General features: G+C 38.1%; 2 protein-coding genes across 2 annotated transcripts in view; both read left to right on the top strand.

The window, feature by feature from the left end:
• cubn (cubilin (intrinsic factor-cobalamin receptor)) overlaps positions 1-2,077 on the top strand; it is a 91,106-nt gene extending 89,029 nt beyond the window's left edge. Inside the window, exons 66-67 of the mRNA XM_035943798.2 lie at positions 145-380; positions 1,834-2,077. Coding sequence (XP_035799691.2) covers positions 145-380; positions 1,834-1,941 — 344 coding nt within the window. The 3' untranslated portion in view covers positions 1,942-2,077. The remainder of the gene's footprint in view (positions 1-144; positions 381-1,833) is intronic.
• Positions 2,078-4,564: 2,487 nt separating this feature from the next.
• LOC111589188 (putative ferric-chelate reductase 1) lies at positions 4,565-18,620 on the top strand. Its single transcript, XM_023299986.3, has 15 exons — positions 4,565-4,858; positions 7,804-7,940; positions 9,305-9,402; positions 9,509-9,665; positions 10,357-10,554; positions 11,622-11,723; positions 11,878-12,022; positions 12,917-13,024; positions 14,048-14,160; positions 14,851-14,937; positions 16,178-16,269; positions 16,839-16,897; positions 17,031-17,174; positions 17,617-17,648; positions 17,739-18,620. Exons 1-15 carry the CDS (start codon positions 4,672-4,674, stop codon positions 17,826-17,828), a joined length of 1,749 nt encoding a protein of 582 aa, XP_023155754.2. The 5' UTR covers positions 4,565-4,671; the 3' UTR covers positions 17,829-18,620.
• The last annotated feature ends 7,255 nt before the right edge of the window (positions 18,621-25,875 follow it).

Here is a 25,875-nt window from a genome sequence, read left to right as displayed (position 1 = left end):
CATGTTTAGTCTTTCCTTACTGTTCCCATACTCACGTACTGCAGCTGATAATGTTGCTTGGAAGCAACAAAAGTGATTCATATCTTCCTGTTTGTTTACCCTCACTTAGCTTAAGCATTTTTCTTCAATATGTTTTTGTTCTAGGTTGTGGTGGAATTCTGTATGGAGACCACGGCTCATTCTCCAGTCCCAACTACCCAGGAACCTATCCCAATAACACTCACTGTGAGTGGAGCATCATGGCTCCCAGAGGTCACGTGGTGACTGTCACCTTTGCCCAGATCAATATTGATGACCCTGGAGATTGTCAGAAAAACTTCTTGAAGTTGTATGATGGACCGGACGCCTCTTCACAGCCAGTTGGGCCTTACTGTGGAATGGTATGTAATTCAAGAAAACAGCCTGCTCTTAATGTAACAGTTAAGGTGATGTTTAATCCAGTCAGTTTAATGTGGTCTTTTAAGACCCAAGATGGAAATGACCCCAGCCTTCAGGCCTCTACACACTGTGTGATATTCAGCCGTCCCAGACTAAACATAACAATGATGAGAAAATCATGGTGATATCGTTGGTCTTGGCTCTGAATCGGTGGTCCTACGTCACACTGTGAGACAGGTTCAAGGATGGCCGTTGTCATGGTGACCAAAGATGAGCTGCCATAAAATTCTGACCGTGTCATAAATTTGATGTGATCGTCTCACAATGTGATGCTGCTGGACCTATGACAACTAACTAACCAATAGAAATGCAGGATGAAATGAGGTACTGATCAGCGCCACACTGGAGCTAAACCCAAATAGATGATTTGCGGTGACAAAACGCATCAAAACAAGTATATGGGATTTAAAGCAAGAAGACAGCCTAGTAGAGTTGTGGCAGCTCAAGCCTTTTTGACGTGTCCTCCAGCTTGTACAACAACCAGACAAAAATGGACGAAACATGGAAGGATAAAGCAGCAGAATTGGCCTCTCTTTCTGAGCAATGACCGCATTCATATTCTCCTCCTTTTCCTTTTTTTTTTTGGATTTCTCTCCAAACACATAAATGTCAGCAGGGCAGGGGCTCCGTTCATGTTTGGCTAGTTTCCCTGTGATTGTAGGATCTCCATTTATGCTTCGGTTGTTTCTTTTTCATGGATGGATGATGCACGCTGATGACATTTTATTCTTGCGCATTCACGTCGACTCAGGCTGTGATTCAGCTGCGTTTTCATCCTGCAATCTGCACAGAGCAAACTTCACATCGTGCCCAAACATTATTAGATTCACGTGGTACAGTGAAGCAAGCTGTGAACTTAGAAGATTGTTAAAATTGCATAAGGGTTTTCTAATCATCAATGAGCCTTTCAACACCATTAGCTAACACAATGTAGCATTAGAACACAGGAGTGATGGTTGCTGGAAATGTTCCTCTGTACCCCTATGGAGATATTCCATTAAAAATCAGCTGTTTCCAGCTACAATAGTCATTTACCACATTAACAATGTCTACACTGGATTTATCATTCATTTAATGTTATCTTCATTGAAAAAACTGCTTTTCTTTCAAAAATAAGGACATTTCTAAGTGACCCAAACTTTTGTACAATAGTGTACATAAGCCTTAATACTATATATATATATATATATATATATATGTATATATATATATATATATATATATATATATATATATATATATATATATATATATATATATATATATATATACATATATACATATATACATATATATATATATATATATATATATATATATATATATATATATATATATATATATATATATATATATATCAGTTTGCAATTTGTTTCTCTCTGTGTGTTTGTTCAGGAAAACAACATCGCTCCATTCACTGCCTCCTCCCACCATGTCCACATCGTTTTCCAAGCCCAGTACTCCACTCTGCCTTCAGGGTTCAGACTCACCTGGAGCAGCTGAAAGAATGTCCTCCTACAGAAACACACTTCTTCATCACATTTAAATGTAAAGATTTACTGTGCATTTTCTATGCAAAGCAATGTAATTAATAAATCTATTGTATGTTTGAATAAATACATGAATCTACAAGTAAAAAGGTATAACAAGATGGTCATTTCAGTTGTTGATTGTATCTTTCTCTGTTCAACATCAGTGTATTTAAAAGAAAACATCATTTTTCTACATAAAAAATAGGTGAGAGTAACTGAAATCTTTGCCATCATATTTATCAAGTATCTGATGAAGGCATCTGCTGTAAATTGACTGGAGGATCATGGATAGCTGCATCCATGAACTGACATGTTTACCTGCTCCAGTCAAAATCATCTAGAATCTAGAGAAAATATTCACAGGAACTAGATTATATCTACACATTTTCTCTTATTCAACTAGTTTTGTATGTTTCTGAAAAAGAAATTCATGGAAGCGTCGAGCAGTTCTGATGAATGCATTCCAGCCAAATCAACACAAGTGGACCAATTCTGTATGTAGAAATTATACTGATGGGTCCTCAGCTAAAACTATGTTTTCTTTTGTGTTTGTCCAGCTCTGAATACTTGTAACAAAGAAATGTGTTTTTAATAAATTCTGGTTGGAAAAGACATGCAAACCTTTTGTATATAGAAGAATAGAAAGTCAAACAAGATGGAATACAGCATGTCTGGGAGTGTATTCGCTGCATATAAGGGCTAAGAAATAGACTCACTGTTGTTAATTAAATACACAGGCTGGACTAAAGCATAAATAGGCAGTAAAGGTAGGAAATAATTAAAATCATGTGAACAAAAGGAGGTGTTAGACTTTGGTGCCATAACTTCACAGCTGAAGATAGCTGGTGACAAATCAGTCATTGACTGTATGTGAGCTAGCCAGTTTCTGTGTTTAGTTTTTCAGACTTCCAACCACAATTAAAGCTCCCATTTATAATATACACTGTTACGTTCTGTGGTGTGTTTGAGTAGGTAAGGTAGGTTGTGGTTTTTTTTGTTTTGTTTTTTTTTGCTATTTTCCCTGTTCCCAAGTTACACCCGGTGGGAGTGGCTATGTGCACCTGTGGCTCCTTACAATCAGCAGGGATGGTTAAATGATGAGCCAAACCTGATCGTCGTTTTTTCGTTGGTTTTCATGGTCAAACCCAGAGATCAGGTGTCCGATCTGAAAATAAATCAATATTGATATTTATATAAAGTTTTAGTGACATCAGTGGGCGTGGCTGCTTGATTGACAGTCTGGTCTGGAATGACTGACAGGTCATCTGGAGGAGGCAGCCATGACACTGTTTCACCATGAACTCAAGTCTCATCCTCCGTGTGGGTTTCAATCTGATATCATAACTGTTAGTTTATTTATTGGTAAAGTAGGACCACATTTTCCGCAGACAGTTTTACTGTCTGTTAGCTTGTTTTGACCAGTTTGATGGGATTAAAATGAAGTGGACAAAACAAATCCTAAATTCTTTAAGACTCATGCTGCCCAGAGGTTGGATTTGACTGTTGAGAAGCTCTTACTGGGTTTTAAAATCAGCCTGAGGAACATGGAGGGATTTTTCCTGTGAAACTGCATTCCAACCAATATTCATTTAGAACACGTCTGTTTCTGGAAAGACTGGCCCACTTTGGCATCAATGATACAATCCAACATTGAAGACAGATTAAATTAAAAAAATAAAAACTTTCAGAAGGATTGGGTTTATTTCTGATTGAGTATATTTGCATTATTTATGTTTGTGGGCTTGTTTGTTTTTTTGCAACGTCAGACCGTAAAGAAATGTGTGTCATAAGAATTGAACTTGAAGTTGTTCCTCAACTCAGTCGTGCTCTGCAAGAGTTCAGGCCTTAGAGAACTATCTACTAAAGTAGTCTGAATGTTTGTGAGCAACTGAAGTGTCACGCTTCAACAAATGTTCGACATTTTTCACTATATTCAACTGAGGGACACTGAAATCAAAGTAGCAAAACATTCCGAGTTCTTACAACTGAAAATATGAACTTCTTAACCAAATTTGATGCAACGTGAGCCCTTAGCTGAATGAAGGAAAAAAAACTTTGCAGCTGCTTGCTTTACTCTTTAAAGTTTTCTCAACTTTTCTTTTTTTTACAGTTTCTTGTAACTGCTTGTAACGACTGCTTTTATGTCATCTCTTTGGTGATATATCAACAGCAAGTGCAGAACACAAAAGAGAACATCCATTGTAACTTCAGAAAGGATGGTTTTTAATCCCTTTTTAACATGTTCTACATTCAGAGGTGCTCACGGGTGAACCTTCAGACAGGAACAAGGATAATTGTTTGCCAGTGTTTGTTATGTGATTTCTTTTTATTTTTTGTATCAACACTGCTAGTGTCTTCTGTTGTTTTCTGTGTTTTTTCTTGTTGACTTTATTGTGGAATTTGAATGAATTTCAAAGCAGCTTTAGTTTCTATTGACTTGATTGTCATTCTCAGAAAAAACCCTTGCTGTTTGTAGAAGCTTGAGGACTGTAGCCTAGCAACAGCAGAGACCCCTCCCCTCTCTCCTACACAGAGCGGGTGCTCACCTGTACACCTGGAGCCCCCTCCCTTTGCTCCATGCATTCCCCCTCCCTTCTCATTGTTTCCAACCACCTGAGCTCCCCGTGGCTGAAAAGCAGCAGCTGTTTCTCACCAGCTCTGTTTAGGAGTCGAATGGAAACTAACTGATCATTTCGTTCCAATGGACCTTGTTTTGTTGCTGTTGGTGTTTGTTCCTCCAGTAGTTCAGTGCTACAGCTCAGGTGTAGTCCTAGACAGCTGTGAAGACATGAAGCCTCGCCACAGCGGGTTGAGCCCACAAACAGGACCGCCGCCCTTCACTGTCACCACAGAACACAGCAGCTATAGACCTGGAGAGGAGGTCAGAGGTAAGCTACGAACTGATTTAAACCCACACAATGAGGCTCTGTAGACTCGTACAGTCGTGTACAGTTGTTCAGCGTAAGAATCTTGAAAGCATTCACAACTTAATCCACCAAGGGACAAATTCTTTCTCATTCCTGTGACCCTGTAATTCCAATCACTGAACTCTCCTTCACTCTTGTGTATGTTTATTAGATGTTTTGTTTGCAAATTACAGCAAATCAAACAGCAAAATACTATTACATGCAACAAAACAAACTTTCCCTCCCTACTGAAGTGTAAGAAAAACATGTTGAAACAATAAAAATAAGATGAAAGTTAAGGGAAATGATGCGTTTAACTTGTAATATACACATATCTACAAGCCTAGATTCCTTTCTCTGGAAGTGTGGGATAGTTGAATATATACCCAGAAGGAAAAGCTTGGAGTCCAGTGGTAACTACTTAGCTAATATTTGATCAATCATATTAACAATATCTTGCCAGGAGGGTTTCATTTTCACACATTCCTATATGCAGTGGTACATCGTTCCTCTTGCTTCATTGCACTTAAGTATATATCAGGGATGTTATTATTAAGCTTGTGCAATGTGACTGGGGTTATGTATGTACACATCAACCATTTATACTGAATAAGTTTCAGATTGCTGTTAATTGTTTGTTTCTGAGCTTTCATACATGCCCCTTGCAGTCTTGTAGTGATATTTCATCACCTATATCTTCCATCCACGGTCTCAACTTACATTCATGGAAAAACATTTCTGGACCGCTCGTTTTTTTCAATTTCTTGTTCATTTTAATGCCTGGCACCACTAAAGGTACATTACCTGAAAAATACAATGAACACGACAAAAAATGCAGCTGATTCCATAATACTTTATGTCCTATTTGACCTGCTTCAGCTTCATTGCATTTCCAGGTATATAAGAGGCCATTTCATGTCATCAGCAGCACATGCAAAGGTCTAGAGTGGTTTCCTGCTGACATTCAAGCCGTAGCACAACTCAGAAGTTGTCAGCTCTCACATAACACCTAAAACTAAAGAGTTCTGAAGCCACAAAGGCAGCCATCTTGACACTGCTGGAAACTGGCATGAGTGAGAGACAGGTAGTGAAAAACTGAAGATCTCCAAGACAGCAGTTCATTACACCAAGAAAAAACAAGCCCAACATGGTTCTACCAAACTGCTAGCTGGTCAGGAAACGTCTTTCTACCCACCAGATGACCGTCACTCATCTGTTCCTGTCAGGAATCGTCCTCAGACCTCCAGGGATCTTAAAAATGAGTGGACACTGTGGAGAAATGGGACTTGTTCAGCAAGGACAGTTGGAAAGCGACTTGTTGAAGCTGGTCTGAAGTCGTACAGGGCAGGAAGAAGCCCTTCATCAAGGAAAGGCAGAGGAAAGCTGGTTACTAGTTAGGTTAGGTTACTGGTTAGGATTGGACTGTTGATGATTGGACTAAGGTTCTCTTCAGGGATGAATCCAGTTTTCAGTTGAAGCCTACTTCAGACAACTTACTGGTTAGGAGGAAGCCTGGAGAAGCTACAAACCAGACTGTCTGCCCCTACAGTAGAACATGGGGGTGGATCAGGGACCATCTGGGGAAAGCCTGCTTAAAGCCTGGATGGAGAACCAGAACATTGGAACCATGCCTTGGCTGCTCAATCACCAGATCTAAATCCAACTGAAAACCTGTGGAAAATCATCAAACACAAAATGGAGAACCACAAACCCAAAAACAAAGCAGATTAGTTAGAATTAGTGCAACAGGAATGGGCTGCTGTGACAGCAGAACAATGTCAGAAGCTGGTGGAGAACAGCCAAGATGCATGGATGCAGTCATCAGAAACAATGATTATGAATCAGTACTAACTCCTGTGTGGATCATGGGACTAAAACAGACAGAAAAGAAAACATGGAATCCTAAAAGCTGTTTTTGGCAGAACAATGCCATAGCTACTGATGGAAGAACTGAAGGGATTTTAGTTATTATCAAGAAAACCATGGAAAATGTCTATCAGCTCTGAAATGAAGAGCTATTTTTGTTGTTAGCATTATATTTGTCCAAGCAAATGTACCTTGAGTTGTACCAGGCATTAAAATGAACAAGAAATTGAAGAAAACAAGGGTGGTCATGTTTTGAAGATTCATCAGACCCAGATATGAGCAAATCATACAGAGATGAAATTAAATCTTTATCATAACAATGTCCTATAATTTCTGTCTCTAATGAGGAAGTAATAGGAGTAATAGGAAATGTAAGTTTCAAACATTTTAGCCTCTTGCCCAATACAATGAAGTTTGTTTGTGGTGACCATGGGGTTGACACTGCTCAGATGACTGTATAATCTACACAACACAGAGTTAACAGCTTTTATTGTGTTTCCTTGTATCTGTGTTCATTGGTTTACATTTCATCACCATGGTTCAAGAATCAACTGCAAATATTTGTTTATTGTGACAGATTGCATAAATAGTACAGGAACTGACAGTTGATCACATTAATATCATTAATGGTTAGTTTTTACATCCAGTAAAGCACATTCTGGTTGCATCCTCTTCGATAGGAGATTAAAAGATAAAAAAGTTCAGACTTTTTAAACATTTTAAATCTTTGACTTCTTCTCAATTAGTAAGGCCAAACGAGACAATTTGATGCCATATTTGAAGTCTGAAAACTTGTGATGGACACTTTACTGCATTCTTTGACATTTATAAATAAAATAATAAATTATGTAAATACACAGTTCAGTCATTTATTTACTATGAAAATCATTTGAAGCTGCCCTAATCTAAATGTTTATAAAGTGCACAGAAATGAAGGACTATTTGTTTTAATGCAGATGGAAGTATCCTAACATCTGAATCAACTGTGAGAAGGGATTTGTTGGCCGTGAACTTTGAGCTGGAATGTTTTGTTGTCGTTGTCATTGTTTATATCTTCCCAGTCCAGCTCCAGGCCCCAGCCTCCACTCCATTCACTGGTTTCCTGTTACAGGCCAGAGAAGTGGGTGGGCGATCCCCTGTGGGTTCCTATGCCATGGCAGCCGGGCCAATTCAACTTCTCACCTGTGGCCAAACACCTGTGAGTTTCCTGTCATACAGCAACATGCAGGCCTGTGGAAGGCAACACAACATCCACCACCTCCCACTTACTGCTGGAAGATTTATTCATTTGTGATGTTTTGCTCTATCTGACCTTTATATGTGACATTGATAATTACAGTAACTAAAACAGGGGTTTCCCTCTTCTTTTTTAAAATTAAAATATACTATATCACACAACACATCACACTTTGTCCCTGAAAATTTCCCCTCAGCAATTCATAATGTCTATGCTAGTTATGGTAAAGTCACAGAGAAAGGAGGGTTTTCTGTGATTTATTTTGTACTCGTCGTCTGACAAACAGAAAAGTATATTTTGAGAATGAAGAGGTGAAAAGTATTTCTAGCATTCTTTCAGAGCAGAGAATAATTACTATTTTGACTGTTTGCAAAGGTGTCTGTAGTATTTGGTGAATTAATCTTAGTTTGCATACTGTGCAGATTGTGTGAGGTACATGCTGTTGTTTGGGTACTGACTCTTTCCCTATCATTTTATTGATTTGTTTACTTTTTCCATAGTGGTTGGACAGGTTGATCAGAGAATGAGGATGCTGCTGTTGGGTTTTGTAGCTTAAAGCTGCCTTTTCTGTGTGGAGTATGTGTTCTCTCTGTTCCTGTGTAGTTTTTTCTGGGTGCCCCATATATGGTTTATTACACTCTGAAAAGTGGCCTTTTCAAAGTGTACCATGCAGTATCAGCATGGATAGGCTCAAGCTCCACATGGCCATTGCTAGAATAATGTAGGTATAGCTAATGGTATTGTTAAGAGTATTCTTTGTTCCAGTATAAATAGAATAGAATAGAATAGAATAGAATAGAATAGACAGGGTGAACCCTGCCTTCATCCTAAAGCTTGTTTTATGCTTGACGTGTCCGCGAGGTCCTTGCAGCTTGGTGTGGACAAATTACGTCATTTTAGCAGCCACGCCCCCTCACATGGTCCTTCTCAAGCGGAAAATTTCCCATGTTGTGCACCTCCAAGCAACACAGACGAAGACACGCCAAGTCAGCTGGGATAGGCTACAGCCCCCCCGCAACCCTAATGAAGATCAAGCGGTGTTTAGACAATGGATGGATGAACGGATGGATGGATTTTTAATTTTTTTTTTTTTTTTACATTGTACAATTTCATTGAATAATACAGTGGTAGACATTCGAGAAGAGCATGAAGCATGAAGATTTGTTGTGGATGGTTGATATGGCACCTCCACAAGAAAGTTTTACTTTTTCTGAGATCAATCAGTAGCTCACACAACTTCAGTTTCTGTGTGCGTGTGTGTGTGTGTGTGTGTGTGTGTGTGTGTGTGTGTGTGTGTGTGTGTGTGTGTGTGTGTGTGTGTCCAGAACTCAGCTGTATCTCACACATCAGAATCTGCTAAGACCTACATCCAGGTGAAATGGAGATCAGAAGCATCAGGAGACATGAAAGCTATTCAGTTCCGGTAAGGTGTATTTAAACTACTGCCATACTTAAGTGAGTCTTTAGTTTTCATAATTCCAGTGTCTTTCCATTTTGTGTCATGGAAACTGGCTTTGGATATTCTGCAGTGCGTCATTCGTCCAGAATTACAATACCTTCTGGGTTGATGTGATGAGCCCTGCCCTGACCTTAACCAATGACTCTAATGGATCTCCAAGTCCTGCGACTCCCAGCAGTTCCAACACTACCCCAGCAACAACCACGAAAGAAGCTGCACCACTTGCTGTAAGTAATAATGATGGTTACAAACAGGGTTTTAAACAACCAAACCAGAAAGTGACCTGACAGATCCATCAGCCAAATACAACATAGAAATTGCAAATGTTCAAAGAGTAGAATACAAACTAACTGACTGCTCTTTGATTTCAGTTTTGAACAGTGTCCATCAGCACTGAGACTCATGAAAGTCTAATATTCCCTTTCTGACATTTTGCATCTCATCTCATGTTGGTGGTTCAGAATCCACTAATCCCACTTTATTTCAGTTTGGTGTGTCCCTGTCAGTGCAGCTACTGTGGTAATATGGGTCATGCTGACTTTGCATTTGGAGCGTTTTGAGGAAATCAGGTGTAGCACATAACGGCATGTATCTAAAAGACTTTTTTTTTTACATGGATCATTTTAAAGGTTTGTTTGCCTGCTGTGCATGTACTATTCCAGTGAACACAGTACTGCAACATGGGCTAATATGTAAATACAGAAGCATTTCCTGTACTCCTGCACTCATTCAGCCAACTTGAGGAAGAGTTAGATGTTTGAAGACCAGTTCTGGGTGTTTTGAGTTTTGTGCATGGAAACTTCAGCCTGCCTACATTTAGATTAACAACACAATGTACTGTTCATCATGGTGCTGTGGCTGGGTTGGGCTCCTATGACATGTTTGTCCAGCTTATATTTTTCTTGTGTGTTTTTGTAGCTGAGTATCTCCAGTGCAGACTGTGGTGTCAGTAAGGTGTGCTTCAGTCAGCCTTCAGACTGTGATCCTGCAGTCACTGCTGACTGTTATTTCTTGTCGGCTACGATGCTGTCTACCAGTGGTGCAGCCGTCCGCTATGAGATGTCGGGATCTTCTAATGGTTACATCTCTTTTGGATTCTCTGATGATCAAATGATGGTAATGTGAAGACAAAATGCTTCATTCTAGAACAATTTTTTCATGTTTCAAGACAACTGCAGTAATGGAGCCTTTTTGTTTTAATAGCACATATCTGTGAAAAATAGCTGCAATGATCAGCGCAAAATCATTCATCAACAACAGCGGAATATTTTCCTTGACAGCTTTAGACTTTGCTGAATGACACCATAACCATAAATCACAACCTTAAAACAGTCACTATAGATGTTCAGACATATTTATTTATTCACAGTTTGCTGCTGATGACACATCCTGATATACTCTCCTACAATTCATGTACTTAATTCCATTTTGTGTGTCTGTGCACTTTCTGAGAATCCAAGGGGCACAAGTGACATATCAACACCCATCTGAAGACCAAGATTTTCACATTGCAGAGGGCTGTATTGTTTGTTAGTTGGTCTGCATTTCAGTTTTGGTCAGATTTTATTTTTATCTAAATGTGAATCACTCTTCCTGATTATCTTGACTTTCTTCTTGTAGTACCAGTTTCAGGCAAAAGCAATCTAATTTGGGCCAAAACTTGATTGTTGGTGGAAGTAAACAACAATATCAAAGTCAAATTCTTTGGGAATTTCTAAGTACATTTTTACTTCTTTATGTGAGAGGAAACTCCTTGATATAATGCATTTAGTGAATTAAGTGCACTGAAGTTAAAGGACACAAACACAACAAAAACAGTGTGTCTCATTTCTTGAACTCAATTCAATTTTATTGTAGTGGCAATTACAATTCAGATTAGTTCAAGATGCTTTATAGAACCCATAAGGCGTGAACCCCTAGAGCAACCCTAAAGCAACAGTGGAGCAGAAAGAAGCCTTGAGCAGAACCCGGCTGCTGCTGGTTGAGAGGGACAACTCAAGAGGATGCTTTTTGGGTTTTACAGAACAAGTCATTGTTATTCAAAACACTGCATGCACTGATTTTCCCAGCAGGCTATATTACTTTCAGAAAAACTAAGAATTAGCCAATTCCTGGTGGTTAAAAAAAAGTCCCTTCTGTTGAAAGCATACTACTCCTGCATACTTACTTCTGTCTTTCCTCAGGGAGATGATGACATTTATATTTGTGGGATAAGCAGTGATGGACTGGTGTCGGTGCAGCATGCCTTTTCAACTGGACGTACAGCCCCACAAGCACTACCTCTGGTACTGAAGTTCTTCTCATGCCACTGAGTTACTGAAGGACATGGTCAGAACATTAACTTGTCATACTGTGAAATGTTTACTGTTCTGTTGCTGCTAGGAGTGAGCATTCATTTGTTTGGATTCACATTCATTATGAATTCTTACTATAAAACAGGGAAATGTTTCTGATGTACAAGCATCAGTGCAGGACAATGTGATCAGATGTTCCTTCACTTCCATGAATACTATTTCTACTCAGAGGACTTCTGGCTTCAACAAAACCTACCATCTCATGTTTGCCTATGGACCCAGCAACAACGGTAATGAAAACAGGTTGGAGGAGGAATGAACATAGTACAATAGAATAGAATAGAATAGAATAGAATAGAATAGAATAGAATAGAATAGAATAGAATAGAATAGAATAGAATAGAATAGAATAGAATAGAATAGAATATATACTTTATTGATCCTTAATAGGAAATTAATTTGGAACAGCATACAAACCCCACACAGAAAGACGCTAAGAGGCAAACCCAGGACTTTCCAACTGTGAGGTGACAGCACCAACCACTGAACCGTCTTTTAATTGACAGTTGTTGAATTTGTGCTCAAGAATTGAAATGATAGGAGTGGGGAGTTAATATCTGCACATAAGAAATAATATAATTTACTTGATAGGATGTTTTTTCACACTGACGCTTTTAGCACATAAATCTGAGAAATAGTGGAGCCTCAGTGGAGGGAGTGTCTGCCAGTCACATCAGTGTCTACAGTTTACTGTGCAAAAGTTTTAAATACTTCTGAAAAACTCTGTAAAGAGGATTTTTTTTAAATGCCATGAATAGTTTAAATGCATCCATTAATTTTAATAACCTCTGCTGCAGTTTTATTTCACCCCAGCTCTTGCGTTTTCTGAAGACTGGCTTCGAAGAAATGGTGGAAATTTAAATTTTGACATCCCGACATCTTTTTAGTCTGTCATTCCCTCACACAGCTGTCTCAGTTTCATATACCTACAAATTTCATTAGTCTTGTGTCTGAAAAGTGGCTTGTTCCTTTGTTGCTGTTATGAAGAGTATATAGAACTGCTCCAGGACTGCTTTACATGTAAGTTAGCAGGCATTGGAAGATGCAGTAGATTCTGTATTCTTGACATGTGCACTTTCAGTGTGACCTCCAAATATCATCCGGTTAATCTGTCTGTGCTGCAGGACGAATCCAGTTCCATACGGGTACTTTCACCAGCACTGACAAGGTGGACATTTCCAGACCTGGGCTTGTCCACAAAGCTGGGAGGCCTCACATCATCAAAGCGCATGGTGAGATTCTGCCCAAAGGTAGTTAAAAGTAAAACCAGACACTTTCTTTATTCTGTTATAGCAGCCAGATATCGGCATAGTTTGTTTGACACCTTGACAGTCATTCAAAAAAAGCTCTTGTGAACAGTCGGTGTGACACATCAGCTGGTATAGTGTTATAAATGGAACTGTACCATCAAACTAAAATATTTCAACATCTAGCCGATCGATGCAGTCAGATTTATTACATTCATGTTCCAACAGAGGAACTGTACACAGGTCAATATGTCAGACGGTCACATAATTGCAGATTCTGTTAGAGTTTTACAGAAAGAAAAGGTTGGATATAGGTCTGGAGTTGGCAAAAACACCTGGAACAAGAGTACGCTTTCTGAGTAGTAGTTTTATTATATCTTTTATCATTTTAGCCAGATATATTGTTCATATACAAGCTCCAGCACGACTAAATTAAACCGAGTACTTTGTAATAGAACAGTTCTGTGGTTTTTTTTTTTTGTTGTTGTTGTTGTTGTTGTTTTTAAAAAAAAATTATTTATATAGCACCAATTACAGTCAAATTGTCTCAAGATGCTTTACAGAATCCATATGCCTGAACCCCAGAGCAGCCCTAAGGAGACAGTGGCAGGAAAACACCCTTTTAACAGGGAAAAAAACCTGGAGCAGAACCCGGCTCTAATGTGGGGGATCCATCTGCTGCTGGCTGGGTGGGTTGAGAGGGACAGAAGAGGTAGAGAGGTAGAGATAGAGGGGTAGAAGTAGAGAATACTCATCATCAAGTTTCTTCAGATGGTTTTTGTACAGTTTTGCATAATATGTACAGATATTGTTGCAGATTCACAAAATGTAAATGTATTTATGTTCTGTAGTTGTGTGGGTTTAAGGTGTGTGTGTTCTGGTAAGTACAGTGAGGAATGTGGTGGACTTATGTGTCCGTGCCCAGAGGCAAACTACAGCTCAGGTGAAATGTTAGGACAAAAGAAAGAAACTGATTTTGGGTCATTCAGACGTCACGTTGTGTTTCAGGAGCTCTGATGCTGATCGCCTGGATGACCTCAGGATCACTGGGAATGATGGCAGCCCGATATCTGAAAGTGGGCAACGACCAGAAGCTGTGTGGCAAAGATGTCTGGTTTGTGGTGAGACTTAATGGATAAAACAGTGCAACACAGGCTTACTGTTTGGTATAATGTGTAACTTATTCCACATTTGATCATTTTGCCACAAAAGTCAGTCTTCCTGTCATTACTGTGACACAGAAATGGACTTTTCAGTGTTTCATATATGGCCATGTTTGTTTCTGATGCCGGATCCAGAACATATTTCTGGAGAGATTTTTAGTCATTCTTTTTCAGCTGCTCTTTGCTGGAGGGGTTGTGTTGCTCTGCCTTCCTCTTTGACACCATCTGTGCAAATTGTATTTATCTTGGCCATCATCTGACCAACTAATGTACTCCCAACACTCATCAGCCTTCTTTTCACACATTTTAGTAAAATTTGGTCTTGCAGGTTTGCATTAGAAAGCAAGCAACGCTTCTTCTTACACTCTGAATTGTCACATAACCTCTGGTTTCTACTGATAACCTCCTTGCCAAGTGTAAAGCTCCCCCCTCTCTCTATGTTTCACAGGCAGATTGTACAAGTTGTGTATTGTCTGTGGTATCATTTGAGGAGGACACCACCTGTCTAGTGTGGCTTGTTCTATACCTCCTGATTACTACTGCAACTGTGTTTAGACTGACTTTTAGTTGGTCAGCAATCTCCCATCGTTGTGTTCTATACACTCTCTACGTTCTCTACAGTACTATGTATTGTTTGTTTTTCTCCAGGTCCATGTTGCATTGATGAGTGTGACAGTAGCAGCCACAATCACTGCCTTCATCCTCTCTTTCTCGTATGTTAAGGAATGGTCTGGGGTCAGTACACCAGCATTGCTAGTGCTCAACCTTTTTGCAGCCTCTTGTGGTGATTTTTGGAGGTCTTGTGGTGTCTTCACTCTCTCAAAGTGTTTGTTTCTCATTCACTACCGTTCAAAAGTTTGGGGTCACCCACACAATTTCATGTTTTCCATGAAAACTCACACTTTTGTTCATCAAAGATGTTGCAAAATAAATAGAAAATATGGTCAATACATTGATGACAACACCATTAGCTAACACAATGTAGCATTAGAACACAGGAGTGATGGTTGCTGGAAATGTTCCTCTGTACCTCTATGGAGATATTCCATTAAAAATCAGCTGTTTCCAGCTACAATAGTCATTTACCACATTAACAATGTCTACACTGGATTTGTCATTCATTTAATGCTATCTTCAATGAAAAAATTGCTTTTCTTTCTAAATGAGGACATTTCTAAGTGACCCCAAACTTTGAACGTTAGTGTAAATGTTTTTCATCCAGCAACACTGAAGGTTTGGTTAGCTCATGGTTGGGGTAAAATGACTGATTGAGGATGAGGGATCTTCAACATCATAAATACAATGTTACTTACTTTTTCACAATCTTCATCATGGCTAAAGGAAACCAATATCAAACTGTTTTAAACTTGTACGGACAGCTCTTTTCCAACTGAGGTCACATCTAGATCAGAGTTTGCCTTAAAACATTCTTGAAACATCTCTGCAGAACCTTACATTTGTACCGTACGTTGACATGACAAAATGTGTTTTATTTTCAACAACCCATAATTGCATCTTTCTGCTATTCATAGAAAACATGCAAAAAAGGTTTATTATATTGGATTAAGGTGCTGCACAGTGGCTCAGTGGTTAGCGCCTAGAAGATCCCCGACCCTAATGAGGATTAAGCGGTGTACAGACAATGGATGGATGGACATTGGATTAAACATTTTTAAAAATTTTGAGAAATAGAGGATTCATGTGCACTCACGAATAACAAGAAGCATTTATAATTTCTTTTTTAAAAGACTGCCTTACAGTAACTTGATCTATTTGGGCCAAATAGAACGAACAGTGAAAAGACAAGGTTGGTAGTTTGAGTGGTATCAGGCTTTAGTTTATTCGATTATTTTGCTGAAAGGAGTAGTTCAAAGAGGTAAAGTCTGTTGTATTTCTCAGATGCTCTCCTCAGATATGTGTTTCACGTTTATCAGTGTGACAGGTGAATGACAGTGATGCTGTTTGTGGTTTGCAGGGCGTTCATCCTGTGCTGGGCTGCCTTGTTCTGATCCTCTCAGTCCTCCAGCCCACACTGGCTCTGCTGCGCTGTGGACCCCAACATCCACTGTAGGTCCCCCAATGTGTGAACATGTGTGATTTCACAAGTTCTCAGACTCATCAAAACAAAAGAAACAATCTCCTATAGAGTGAATTGTCATTTTAGTTTAGTTCAGCAATTTTTGGTGTACCTAATAGACAGTTATTTCAAAATCAACACATTTTAAAATGCCACTAACTAGAATAAAGAAAAAAATAATTATTTTATTGGAAAATCCAGTGTTAAGCAAGGATTCAGCTATGTGTGAACGAAGCTCATCAATGACACTGTTAAAGCTGCACTAAGCAGAAATCTTAAAGTGGCAAAGAAAGAACTAATTATTTAAAAACTAAAGCCTTCCTTCTTCAGCTCCACCCTCTCTATGTTAAGCCCCTCCCACTAGACCGACATGATCACATGCACACACTTCTTGCATGCTAAAATAGTCAAGGCAAAACTCTATATTTTCTTGGGACTCAGTGTTACTGTCTCCAAGTTGTTTTAAGCCACACTTGACCAGTGCAGCTGTTTGCTCTCACACAGACAGCCTTGTTGCAGCAGCAATATAATTTAATATTTTCCCTCTTGTCTTTGTAAGGAGGTTTTTGTTCAACTGGACACATTCTTTAAATGGACTGGCAACCAAAGTTTTATCTGGTAAGTTCTCGTCTTACATTATACTTGTATACACTCTTTAATTAAAAAAAAAAAAAAAGTTCTAATGCAGAGATACTGTCAACCGTCTGCCACAAAAGTCTTGAAATGAATGCTTGTATGTGACATCGCCTAGTGGCAGCCATATTTACAGGCCTGAAGTTGATTGACAGCACTATGAACCAATGGCTGATGAAAGTGATGGGTGCTTTTGTTGGATGGGAAGTCTTGTTCTACATCCTGCTGGAGACCCATTTAAAATGGAAAGTTAAGAGTAAAGGTAAATATGCTTTGTTTTTATTATTGTTAAATGGCTCTCGATAGCTGCTAGAGTATTGTGCTAAAAAAAAATGTATTTCTCTTCTGAGCAACAAGGCAGCCACTTAGAATTCAGACAGGACACTTTGTCAGATTGAACCATCTATTTTGGAATGACATGCATTTGTAATTGGCGGTGACTCTGCTTGAATCTGAGCAAACATGACACAAACAGTCCCTGAGATCATAAACCCTCAGCAGAGTCTAAGATTCACAAATAAGTATGCCTTTGTATTCCTTAGTTCTAGGTTTCATACAATAATCAACTGTTTAACTATTAAAGTATTAAATAAAATTGAACTTATGAATTGAATTGAATTCAGATACACAGATGGAGTTCATTTCTATCCAGCAAATTTCTACTGGTCAATGGCATAAACTATTCTCTTTGCTTTGGATTCCAGATGCTACAACCACGCTACTGGAATCCAAAACGGTAAGACCAAAAAGTGTAAAAGAAAGGAATAAATACAAAAGACACCGATAACACAGATGTTTTCTACAATACTTTGAATTGTTTCGTCAGGTTACAGTTGCAGTTTTTCTGATGGCTCTGTTCTTCTTTGGAAACCTCTCTGTTCTGGTGGCGCTCCTGGTTGGAATTGGGATGTCATGAGCAAAAGAAGAGTCAAAAGAAGAATTCCTACAATTAAACATATTTGCCAAACTAGTAGATGCATTTTTAAAGCCTTTTTTCTTTTCTTTTTTTATGCTAGAACTATTTGCTCATCTGGTTTGTGTGTCCTTTCTCAAATAATAAAATTATGAAGCCACATTTAACTTAAATGTAGATGGAGATAGTTTCCCCTGTATTAGTTAAATCATAGTTTATATACAAGTAACCATGCACTGATGTGTTCATTAAGAAGAAAGTTAAAGTTATCATTAAAATGTAGTTCCATTCACCACTTGTATGTAAGGCTGTCGCTTGTATTATGCAAATGCTACTGCTGTGGTCTGAGCTGCACGACACTGTGCAGCTGCAGAGGTGAGGTTTAGAAGCGCTGTAATATACTCATCCAGACAGCAAGACCATAATACATAAACATCCAATAATATATCAGACTGATGGTGCCTATGATATGGGAAATTTTATCCCTAATGAGGATTCTGGGACTGATATTATGGTACCAGGAAGCCACTAAGTAGGTACATGGTTCCAAATTCAGATTCTACATAATCAAAAATCTATGATTTGACACCAAGATCATTGAAATAGGACAGGATTTGCCATTTTATTGTGAAATGCAATATCTCTGTATGTTCAGTGGTGACCATCTTGAAAAATGGCCGCCATCTTGAATTTTTAGTTGGCTAAGGTGTATTATCCAAAGAGCACTCCCCAAGGAGTATGAAATGACTTTTGAGAATTTCCTTTTTGCTAATAAATAAAATGAGGAGGGATGAATGTTTTGCACTGTTTTCTTTTGTTGCTCTTGGTACACCTTTGATATCCTGTTTCAAATAAACATGAGATTTGTTGAGATGTAGGTCAAATTATCATCAGGGTCAGTCTATAATTGAGGGACTTTTGAAGTCCATGGGATATATCTGCATACATTTTTATTAAAAGTAAAAGAAAACAAAATGCTTTTTAAATGTTCATTATGATCATGTCTTTACAAATCTATATTTTTTTTTATTATGGAAATGTAACCCACCTATAAACTTCTATCTTGAAATTTTTAAAAATAGTTCATATGTTTTGCACATGTTTAATAGTTCATTTTAATAAATTAGTATGGCTTTGTTTAGTATGAAATATGTGGGACATTCCATGTGGATAGAATAATATTTAGTAAATAATCCAGATGGTATGAGTTTCCTATTGCACTGTTTCAGACAGTGGCAGGGAGTACAGCTTCTACAGGTGACATGGGAATGATCAAACGCTGTGCACAACAGGAGTAAAGGACTAAGAAAAAAAGAGTGCAGCAAATCTGTTAATTTTGGCCAAATTTGTTATTGAAACAAAACTTTGGATGTGTCTTGGAGATAATTAATAATAGTGATATCTCAGAAAAATAAGTGATTTGAGTCAGTGTGTCATTTCTCTGCATGAAATCATTCCTGTCCTACTGCCTAAGACTCAGAAATTCTTGTAGGTAAATATGTTGGTCTTTAAACCTCGAACCAGGACATCACTGATGAACTGTGGTGATCCCGGACCGTGAGATTTATTTTTGCAGATTTGTTTAGACTTGGTTACAGAAACAGTCACTTATTAATGAAAAATGACTGGATATCACTAAAATGTCAACTAAATAACTGTCTGAATTTAATACCAACCACCTTCTAATGAGCTAAACAAAAATAAAATGAGCTGATTAAGAAATAGTTTGGATTGTGTTCTTTTATTAAGTTGAGATAATCATGACAGATATTTCTGTTTGGCAATATATCAAATTTATATGGAAAATAACAAATTGTATCAGTGTCCGAGAAAGGTCCGTATATATTTTGGCAATTGGATTTTCCGTTCTGAAACGGGTATTGAAAAAAAAAAAACGAGTGGTTATTTGATTTTCGTTTTAAAATACAAAAATTAAAATTGAAATACAAGGCGTTTTTCCTTTTCGTGATCAAAAAGGAATATACGAAATTTTAAAAATGCTTTGATTTTCATTTTATATTTAACAAAAAAGTAAAATCAGTAAGAGACAGAAACGAAAAAAGGCCAGTTTTTTCATTTTCTGAGACCGGAAGTGGTCATCAGCAAGTGTGGAGCCAAACAGAGTACGGTGCATAGACTGGATATAATTTTTCTTCATTAGTTTTCATGGTCAAAATGAGAGATCAGGTGGCCGATCTTAAAATAAATCAATATTGAATTTTTTATAGAGCGTTAAAGTTTTGCGAAGCCAGGGGGCGGGACTACTTGATTGACAGTCTGGTCTGGAATGATTGACAGGTCCTATGGAAGTTCGGTAAAGTTGGAAAGATATTCACATATTCGGACTTCCGGCATCAAAAACTCATCAGATATACGTTGTAAAAACATAAACAATGCCTCTTTCAAATCGTTGTAAGCTAGACAATGTGCTACAAGGCCAGTTTATCAAAAGTCGCTGTCTTTCAAGCTGCAGAAATAACACTGATGTCTATGAGCAGCCGGCTGTGCAACGAGTGAACAGGGACCGTCTGCAAATAGCAAAACCGCTGCAACAGCGAAGAGAGACACTACACAAATATTACATTACTTAACTTTTATACACTGTAGCGTCACCAAATTTACTGGAGCCATCAGTTCTCTCCTGCTGGTCATACTACAACTCTTGGTTTGATACTAAATACAAAAATCTGAATTTTAAGGAATTTTTATTATTTTATTATTATTTTATTAGTCATAAAATTCAATAACTTCACTGTTATATACTGTAGTGTCACCAAATTTACTGCAGCCATCAAATGACTCCTGCTGGTCATACTACAACTCTTGGTTTGATATAAAAACATTTTTTCATAATTTTAATGAATTTTATTATTTTATTATTATTTTTATTAGTAATACAATTCAATAACTTCACTCTTATGTACTGTAGTGTCATCAAAATCACTGGAGCCATCAGTTGGCTCCTGATTGTCATACTACAAGTCTTCGTTTGGTAATAAATCAAAAATCTGAATTTTAAGGAATTTTTTATAGTAAATAAAATTCAATCACTTCACTCTTAAACACTGCAGAAAAAATAAACTCCATCCAACCATCAAAAGGTCCTACTGATCATACCTTCAGGTTTTTTCTTCCAAGTATTATCTGTACAGTCCTTAACTTGGAAAATATTATTAGCTGTTTAACATTAGGGTTTAAATGAATCAGTTAATGCTGCAGCCTTGTAAGAAAGCATCTGACTGTCTTTCTTCCCAGTCGTCAGTACTTGAGGAGACAGTCTAAACAGTTTAGTTTGGTATATTGGTGTTATCTGATCCTCTCTTTGATGAGGAGTCCAAGTTCCATTACTATTCAGTATCATGTATTTGGACAAACAGGTGCACTGTGGATCTAAAAATATAGCCCCACATACATCAAGAGAAGAGCCGTCAAAGCTAATTTACTCATAATCCTTAAACTTCACACACAAGCATGCACACTAAATAGTGTGCACAACTTCACATGGTAATAAACAACCCAAATCATTAAAATTCAGTTACTTTTGGTTATTAATGTTCCACAATCTACCAAAAAAATGGATGACCACTTTTATCTGTTACAACAAAAAATATTTGAGATATATAACAACAATTTCAATACTAATAAAAAAATCCTTAAAATCATGAAAAATAGTTAAATATCAAACCAAGAGTTGTAGTATGATCAACAGGAGCCAAGTGATAGTTAGACAGAGTGTAATCTTTCTGCAGTACATAAGAGGGAAGTTATTGAATTGCATTACTAATAAAATAATAAGAAAATAAGAAAAAAAATCCTTAAAATTCAGATTTTTTTATTTAATATCAAACCAAGAGTTGTAGTATGACCAGCAGGAGTCAACTGATGGCTCCAGTGAATTTGATGACACTACAATGTATAAGAGTGAAGTTATTGAATTGAATTACTAATAAAATAATAATAAAATTCATTAAAATTGTGAAACAATGTTTTTATATCAAACCAAGAGTTGTAGTATGACCAGTAGGAGTCATTTGATGGCTCCACTGATTTTGGTGACACTACAATGTATAAGAGTGAAGTTATTGAATTTTATTACCAATAACAATTTCTTAAAATTCAGATTCAGATGTATTTAATATCAAACCAGGGGTTGTGCTATGACAGTCAGGAGACAACTGATGGCAGCAGCGAGTTTGGTGACACTACAGTACATAAGAGTGAAGTTAAAGAATTTTATTACGAATAAAAATTAATTAACATTCAACTTTTGTACTTAATATCACACCAAGTGCGTACTTTCAGTATACATCCCCACAAAAGACAACACACAACAGGATTTAGACGCACGCATGAGGCAAAAGCACATATTAGTACAGACAATTATATCTTTGTTATACAGACATTTATACATGCACAGATTTTACACACACGCACACACACACACACACACACACACACACACACACACACACACACACACACACACACATATATATGTATATGTATATATAAAATTACATATACACACACAAAGAACAATGCACTCTTATTAATCTTAATTAATTTCCTTCTGTCTGCCTTCTTGCAAAATGATCCATGCGACTTTTCCAGTACCAGGCAGACACCATTTTGACCAGAATATGGATGTGGTGTGATTCAGCACATATCAAACATGTGGCTGTGTACATCTGGGTCTGCTAGATCCTGAGATCCTGACAATTGCCTGTTGTTCCTCGTTCTTGTGGAGCTTTCCCCCCATTGGTTTTTAACAACTTCTGAAAGCGTTTCTCAGTGTCCTGGCAAACCGTAGGAATGCCAGCAGAGAGTCTCTGCAGGCCACCTCTGCTCTGTAACACTAGTAAAGGATGTGTGGAGTCCAAGCCAGCCGACGTCACTCCCTGTGAGCATACAGGTAACCTTCTGCTTCATTTTTTTCACTATGAAGCCTGTAATATAGCTGATGGCCGACTCCTTATACTCTAAGAGTTCATCTGCATCTGGGAGGTCAGCAGTGGAGTCGTCTTCAGGCAAAAACACTTCTACAGGCTGCACATCACCTTGTGTGCAATGTTGACATTTACTGGTGTTGAATCCAGGATGTCTGTGTTGTCACGAAGAAGGCAGTTACCTGTCCTGTATTCACTTAGTGCCTAACACACAGATGCTTGTAGCCCCCATGGAACTGCCTTGCATTGGTTTTGTTGTTCAAACTGCTGCGTGGTCTGATTTCTGAGAAGAATAGCTCCAGGTGGTCTTGACTCAGCTTGTACGTCAGAAGGCATCTGCATGGTGCACTGGGACTCTCCACAGGATCTTCGTAGATGTTAAGCACACTTCTACCACGGGCAGTGACGCCAAGAATAGGTGTCTTCTTCTGAGTGGCGTGCACGTCTTTCCTTTAACCTGAACCTCAAAGTAAAATCTGCTTGAAGAGAAAATCTGCTTTCCTAAAACACTGACACACTGATTAAATCTCTGGATTGTCTGGAAGTTCTCTGTCTGGCTCTAATGTAAACCAGCGAACAGTGCAGCCAACAGGAGGAAACCTGTGTCAGATTGTGCTACAAGCTGAGGATGGAGTTGCACAGGGAGTGTTTTTATTGCTCAAATGATGGTTCCTCAAGTTTGTGACCAAAATGTGAAGATGGTTGAGCATTTATCACTTTTAAACACAATTCACATCTTCTGTCCACGTAGACACTAAAGTTCTGCTGTTGGCGAATTATATATTAGCTGCATTAATGCATTAAAAATAATAGAAAGTAACTGAGGCATTTAAGGTGACTGATATCTTTGTGTTTAAGGTTGTACATCTACAGCAGTTGTTAGTAGATGCTCACAGTAGTGTGCATCATTACCAACCTCATCCACTGTGTATAGAGAAGGCAGCCTCGACCAGAGTAGAGGAATAGCAGGGCCAAAGGCACTACTAACTAGAGGACTATAAACATTGGAAAGGCTGGTGGGACTGCTAGCTGAAGACAGGCCCAGAGTGGCTAATCAGGAGGACCGGGACAATTCCCGGTGGGCCGGTCTGATGTTTGGGCCACGAGGGCCGGCGTTCACTTTTTGTTTTTTTGGGTTTTACTGGGCCGGTGTTCAATCACGACACTGGGCCGATCACGTATACCGCTACAGCGGTATTAATAAAAAGAAGAAAGCTCTGGAATCACACGCAGCCAAATGTGCTGAAATTGTAGACTTTTTCACTAAAACGTGCTCTCACTTTGAAACGACAAATGAGGACGATGAAACGGGTACGATAAGATGTTGAACTTTGCCTTCAAACCACCGTTCAGGTGAATTAATTATCAAGTCAATGGATTGTGTGGCGTGGTGGCATAAAGCTTAACGTTATATAATATAAATAATAACACATAAATGGGAAACTTTGTCTTGTAGCCTCTCAGAGTCAGAAGAAAGGTCCAGCACCAAGCAGCAGCAATGAGCCCACAAGTCCAGCATGGGAGGTAGGACTGGTCATTGAATATTATTAGAATTAATATAATGAAGAGTATGTAGTAGACCTGCTCTATATGAGAAGTGTCCTGAGATGCTAGATGATTCAGCACTACATTACTGAAACTGACCTGAACTGATCAGATGGTTTGTAAAAAGAGGAGATTTGTGCTGAGAATTCTGAGCATTTTTAAAATATGATTTAGTGTCAGAAGCAGAGCCAGTAGTGATGAAGGGATTACTGCTGTCAGTAAAGGAACAGGTGAGCTGCTGTAACAGAGTGAACTAGCAAGCATTAGTTTCAGTAAAACTTTCTATGCCCAAACGATAGCAGTGACCCATTTTGTTTTTTATTATTAAAAGTAAGACAGTAAATACTCAAAGCCCACAACTGAAAGGGAATAGGATGAAAGTAATATGAAATAAACCTGCAAATTTTGCCAATAAAATATCTTAATTGGTTCAGTCTAAATGTGCGTACAGATTATTGTTTTTTATTGTGGTCCAGGTGCAGGTGAGTCTAGGGAAACTGGAGGAAGTGTGAAAGGAGAGCAGAGTCTCTCAGGGACTGATTCCAGCAGCAGAACCTGAACCACAAGTTAGGAAGGAGACAGATGAAGATGAGTCAGTTGATAGTTTTGATTATGTTGCTCGCCCTCAGTCACGGGATGTACTTATATATATATATATATATATATATATATATATATATATATATATATATATATATATATATATATATATATATATATATATATATATATATATTCAGATGTTGTAAAGAATAGTGTTGGAGATTTGCCCTTTAACTCATGTTCTCATATTTGTGAAATCGAAGTTGTGATGGAACTGTTTCCTTGCAGAGGAAAAAGAGATGAAAGTGTTATTAGAACGTACAACACTTTTTATTTTATTTTTTAAATTTAATTTTAAACATTTTTATTTATTTTTTTATTTCATTTTTAAGGTTTGGATATTTATAAACACCTATTTGAACAGAATATAGATTCTGATATTGTAAAGAATAATGTTGGAAATGTGCACTCGTTGAAATAAATCCATGTTGTGAAGCAACCCTTACTTGCACTGAATTAGAAATATTTTAGAAAAATACACTGAATTACAAGGCTTTACAGAACAGTGCACTATTGTAGACTGAACATGTAAGGTTATAATTACATGATTTTAATAATAATAAGTCGTGATCTAAAGTGGGCCAGTCTGAGGTATGAAACTCCAGGGCTGAAAATGAAACTCCAGGGCTGAAAATGAAACTCCAGGGCTGAAAATGAAACTCCAGGGCTGAAAATGAAACTCCAGGGCTGAAAATGAAACTCCAGGGCTGAAAATGAGGCCCACTCCGGCCCTGGCTGAAGATCACACACTCCTTTTAATTCCATGTGCAGCTCCAGAGCCAGTAAACAGCTTCTGAGAGGTACAAGAAGAGAGGACATGCAGTAGTCCATAGAATCAGAAAAAAACTTGATTCATCAAAGAGGGGCAATTAGGTGGGCAAAGATCGCATGTTAAAAAAGGCCAATAGAAAGAAAGAAAAAGCACAAAAAAGCTGGGTGTGCGACAGCAGCAGATT

The sequence above is a fragment of the Amphiprion ocellaris genome, chromosome 22 (assembly GCF_022539595.1).
Source record: "Amphiprion ocellaris isolate individual 3 ecotype Okinawa chromosome 22, ASM2253959v1, whole genome shotgun sequence".
NCBI lineage: Eukaryota > Metazoa > Chordata > Actinopteri > Pomacentridae > Amphiprion > Amphiprion ocellaris.
Note: the sequence above shows the minus strand (reverse complement) of the source record. Positions and strands in the feature narration are given on the sequence as shown.

Excerpts from the sequence above, each read along its gene's own strand:
- LOC111589188 (XM_023299986.3), top strand. The coding sequence starts at position 4,672 with ATGGACCTTGTTTTGTTGCTGTTGGTGTTTGTTCCTCCAGTAGTTCAG. Across the intron at positions 13,025-14,047 it reads TCACATCATCAAAGCGCATG|GAGCTCTGATGCTGATCGCC; the intron begins GTGAGATTCTGC and ends GTTGTGTTTCAG. Across the intron at positions 16,270-16,838 it reads TGTGGACCCCAACATCCACT|GAGGTTTTTGTTCAACTGGA; the intron begins GTAGGTCCCCCA and ends TGTCTTTGTAAG.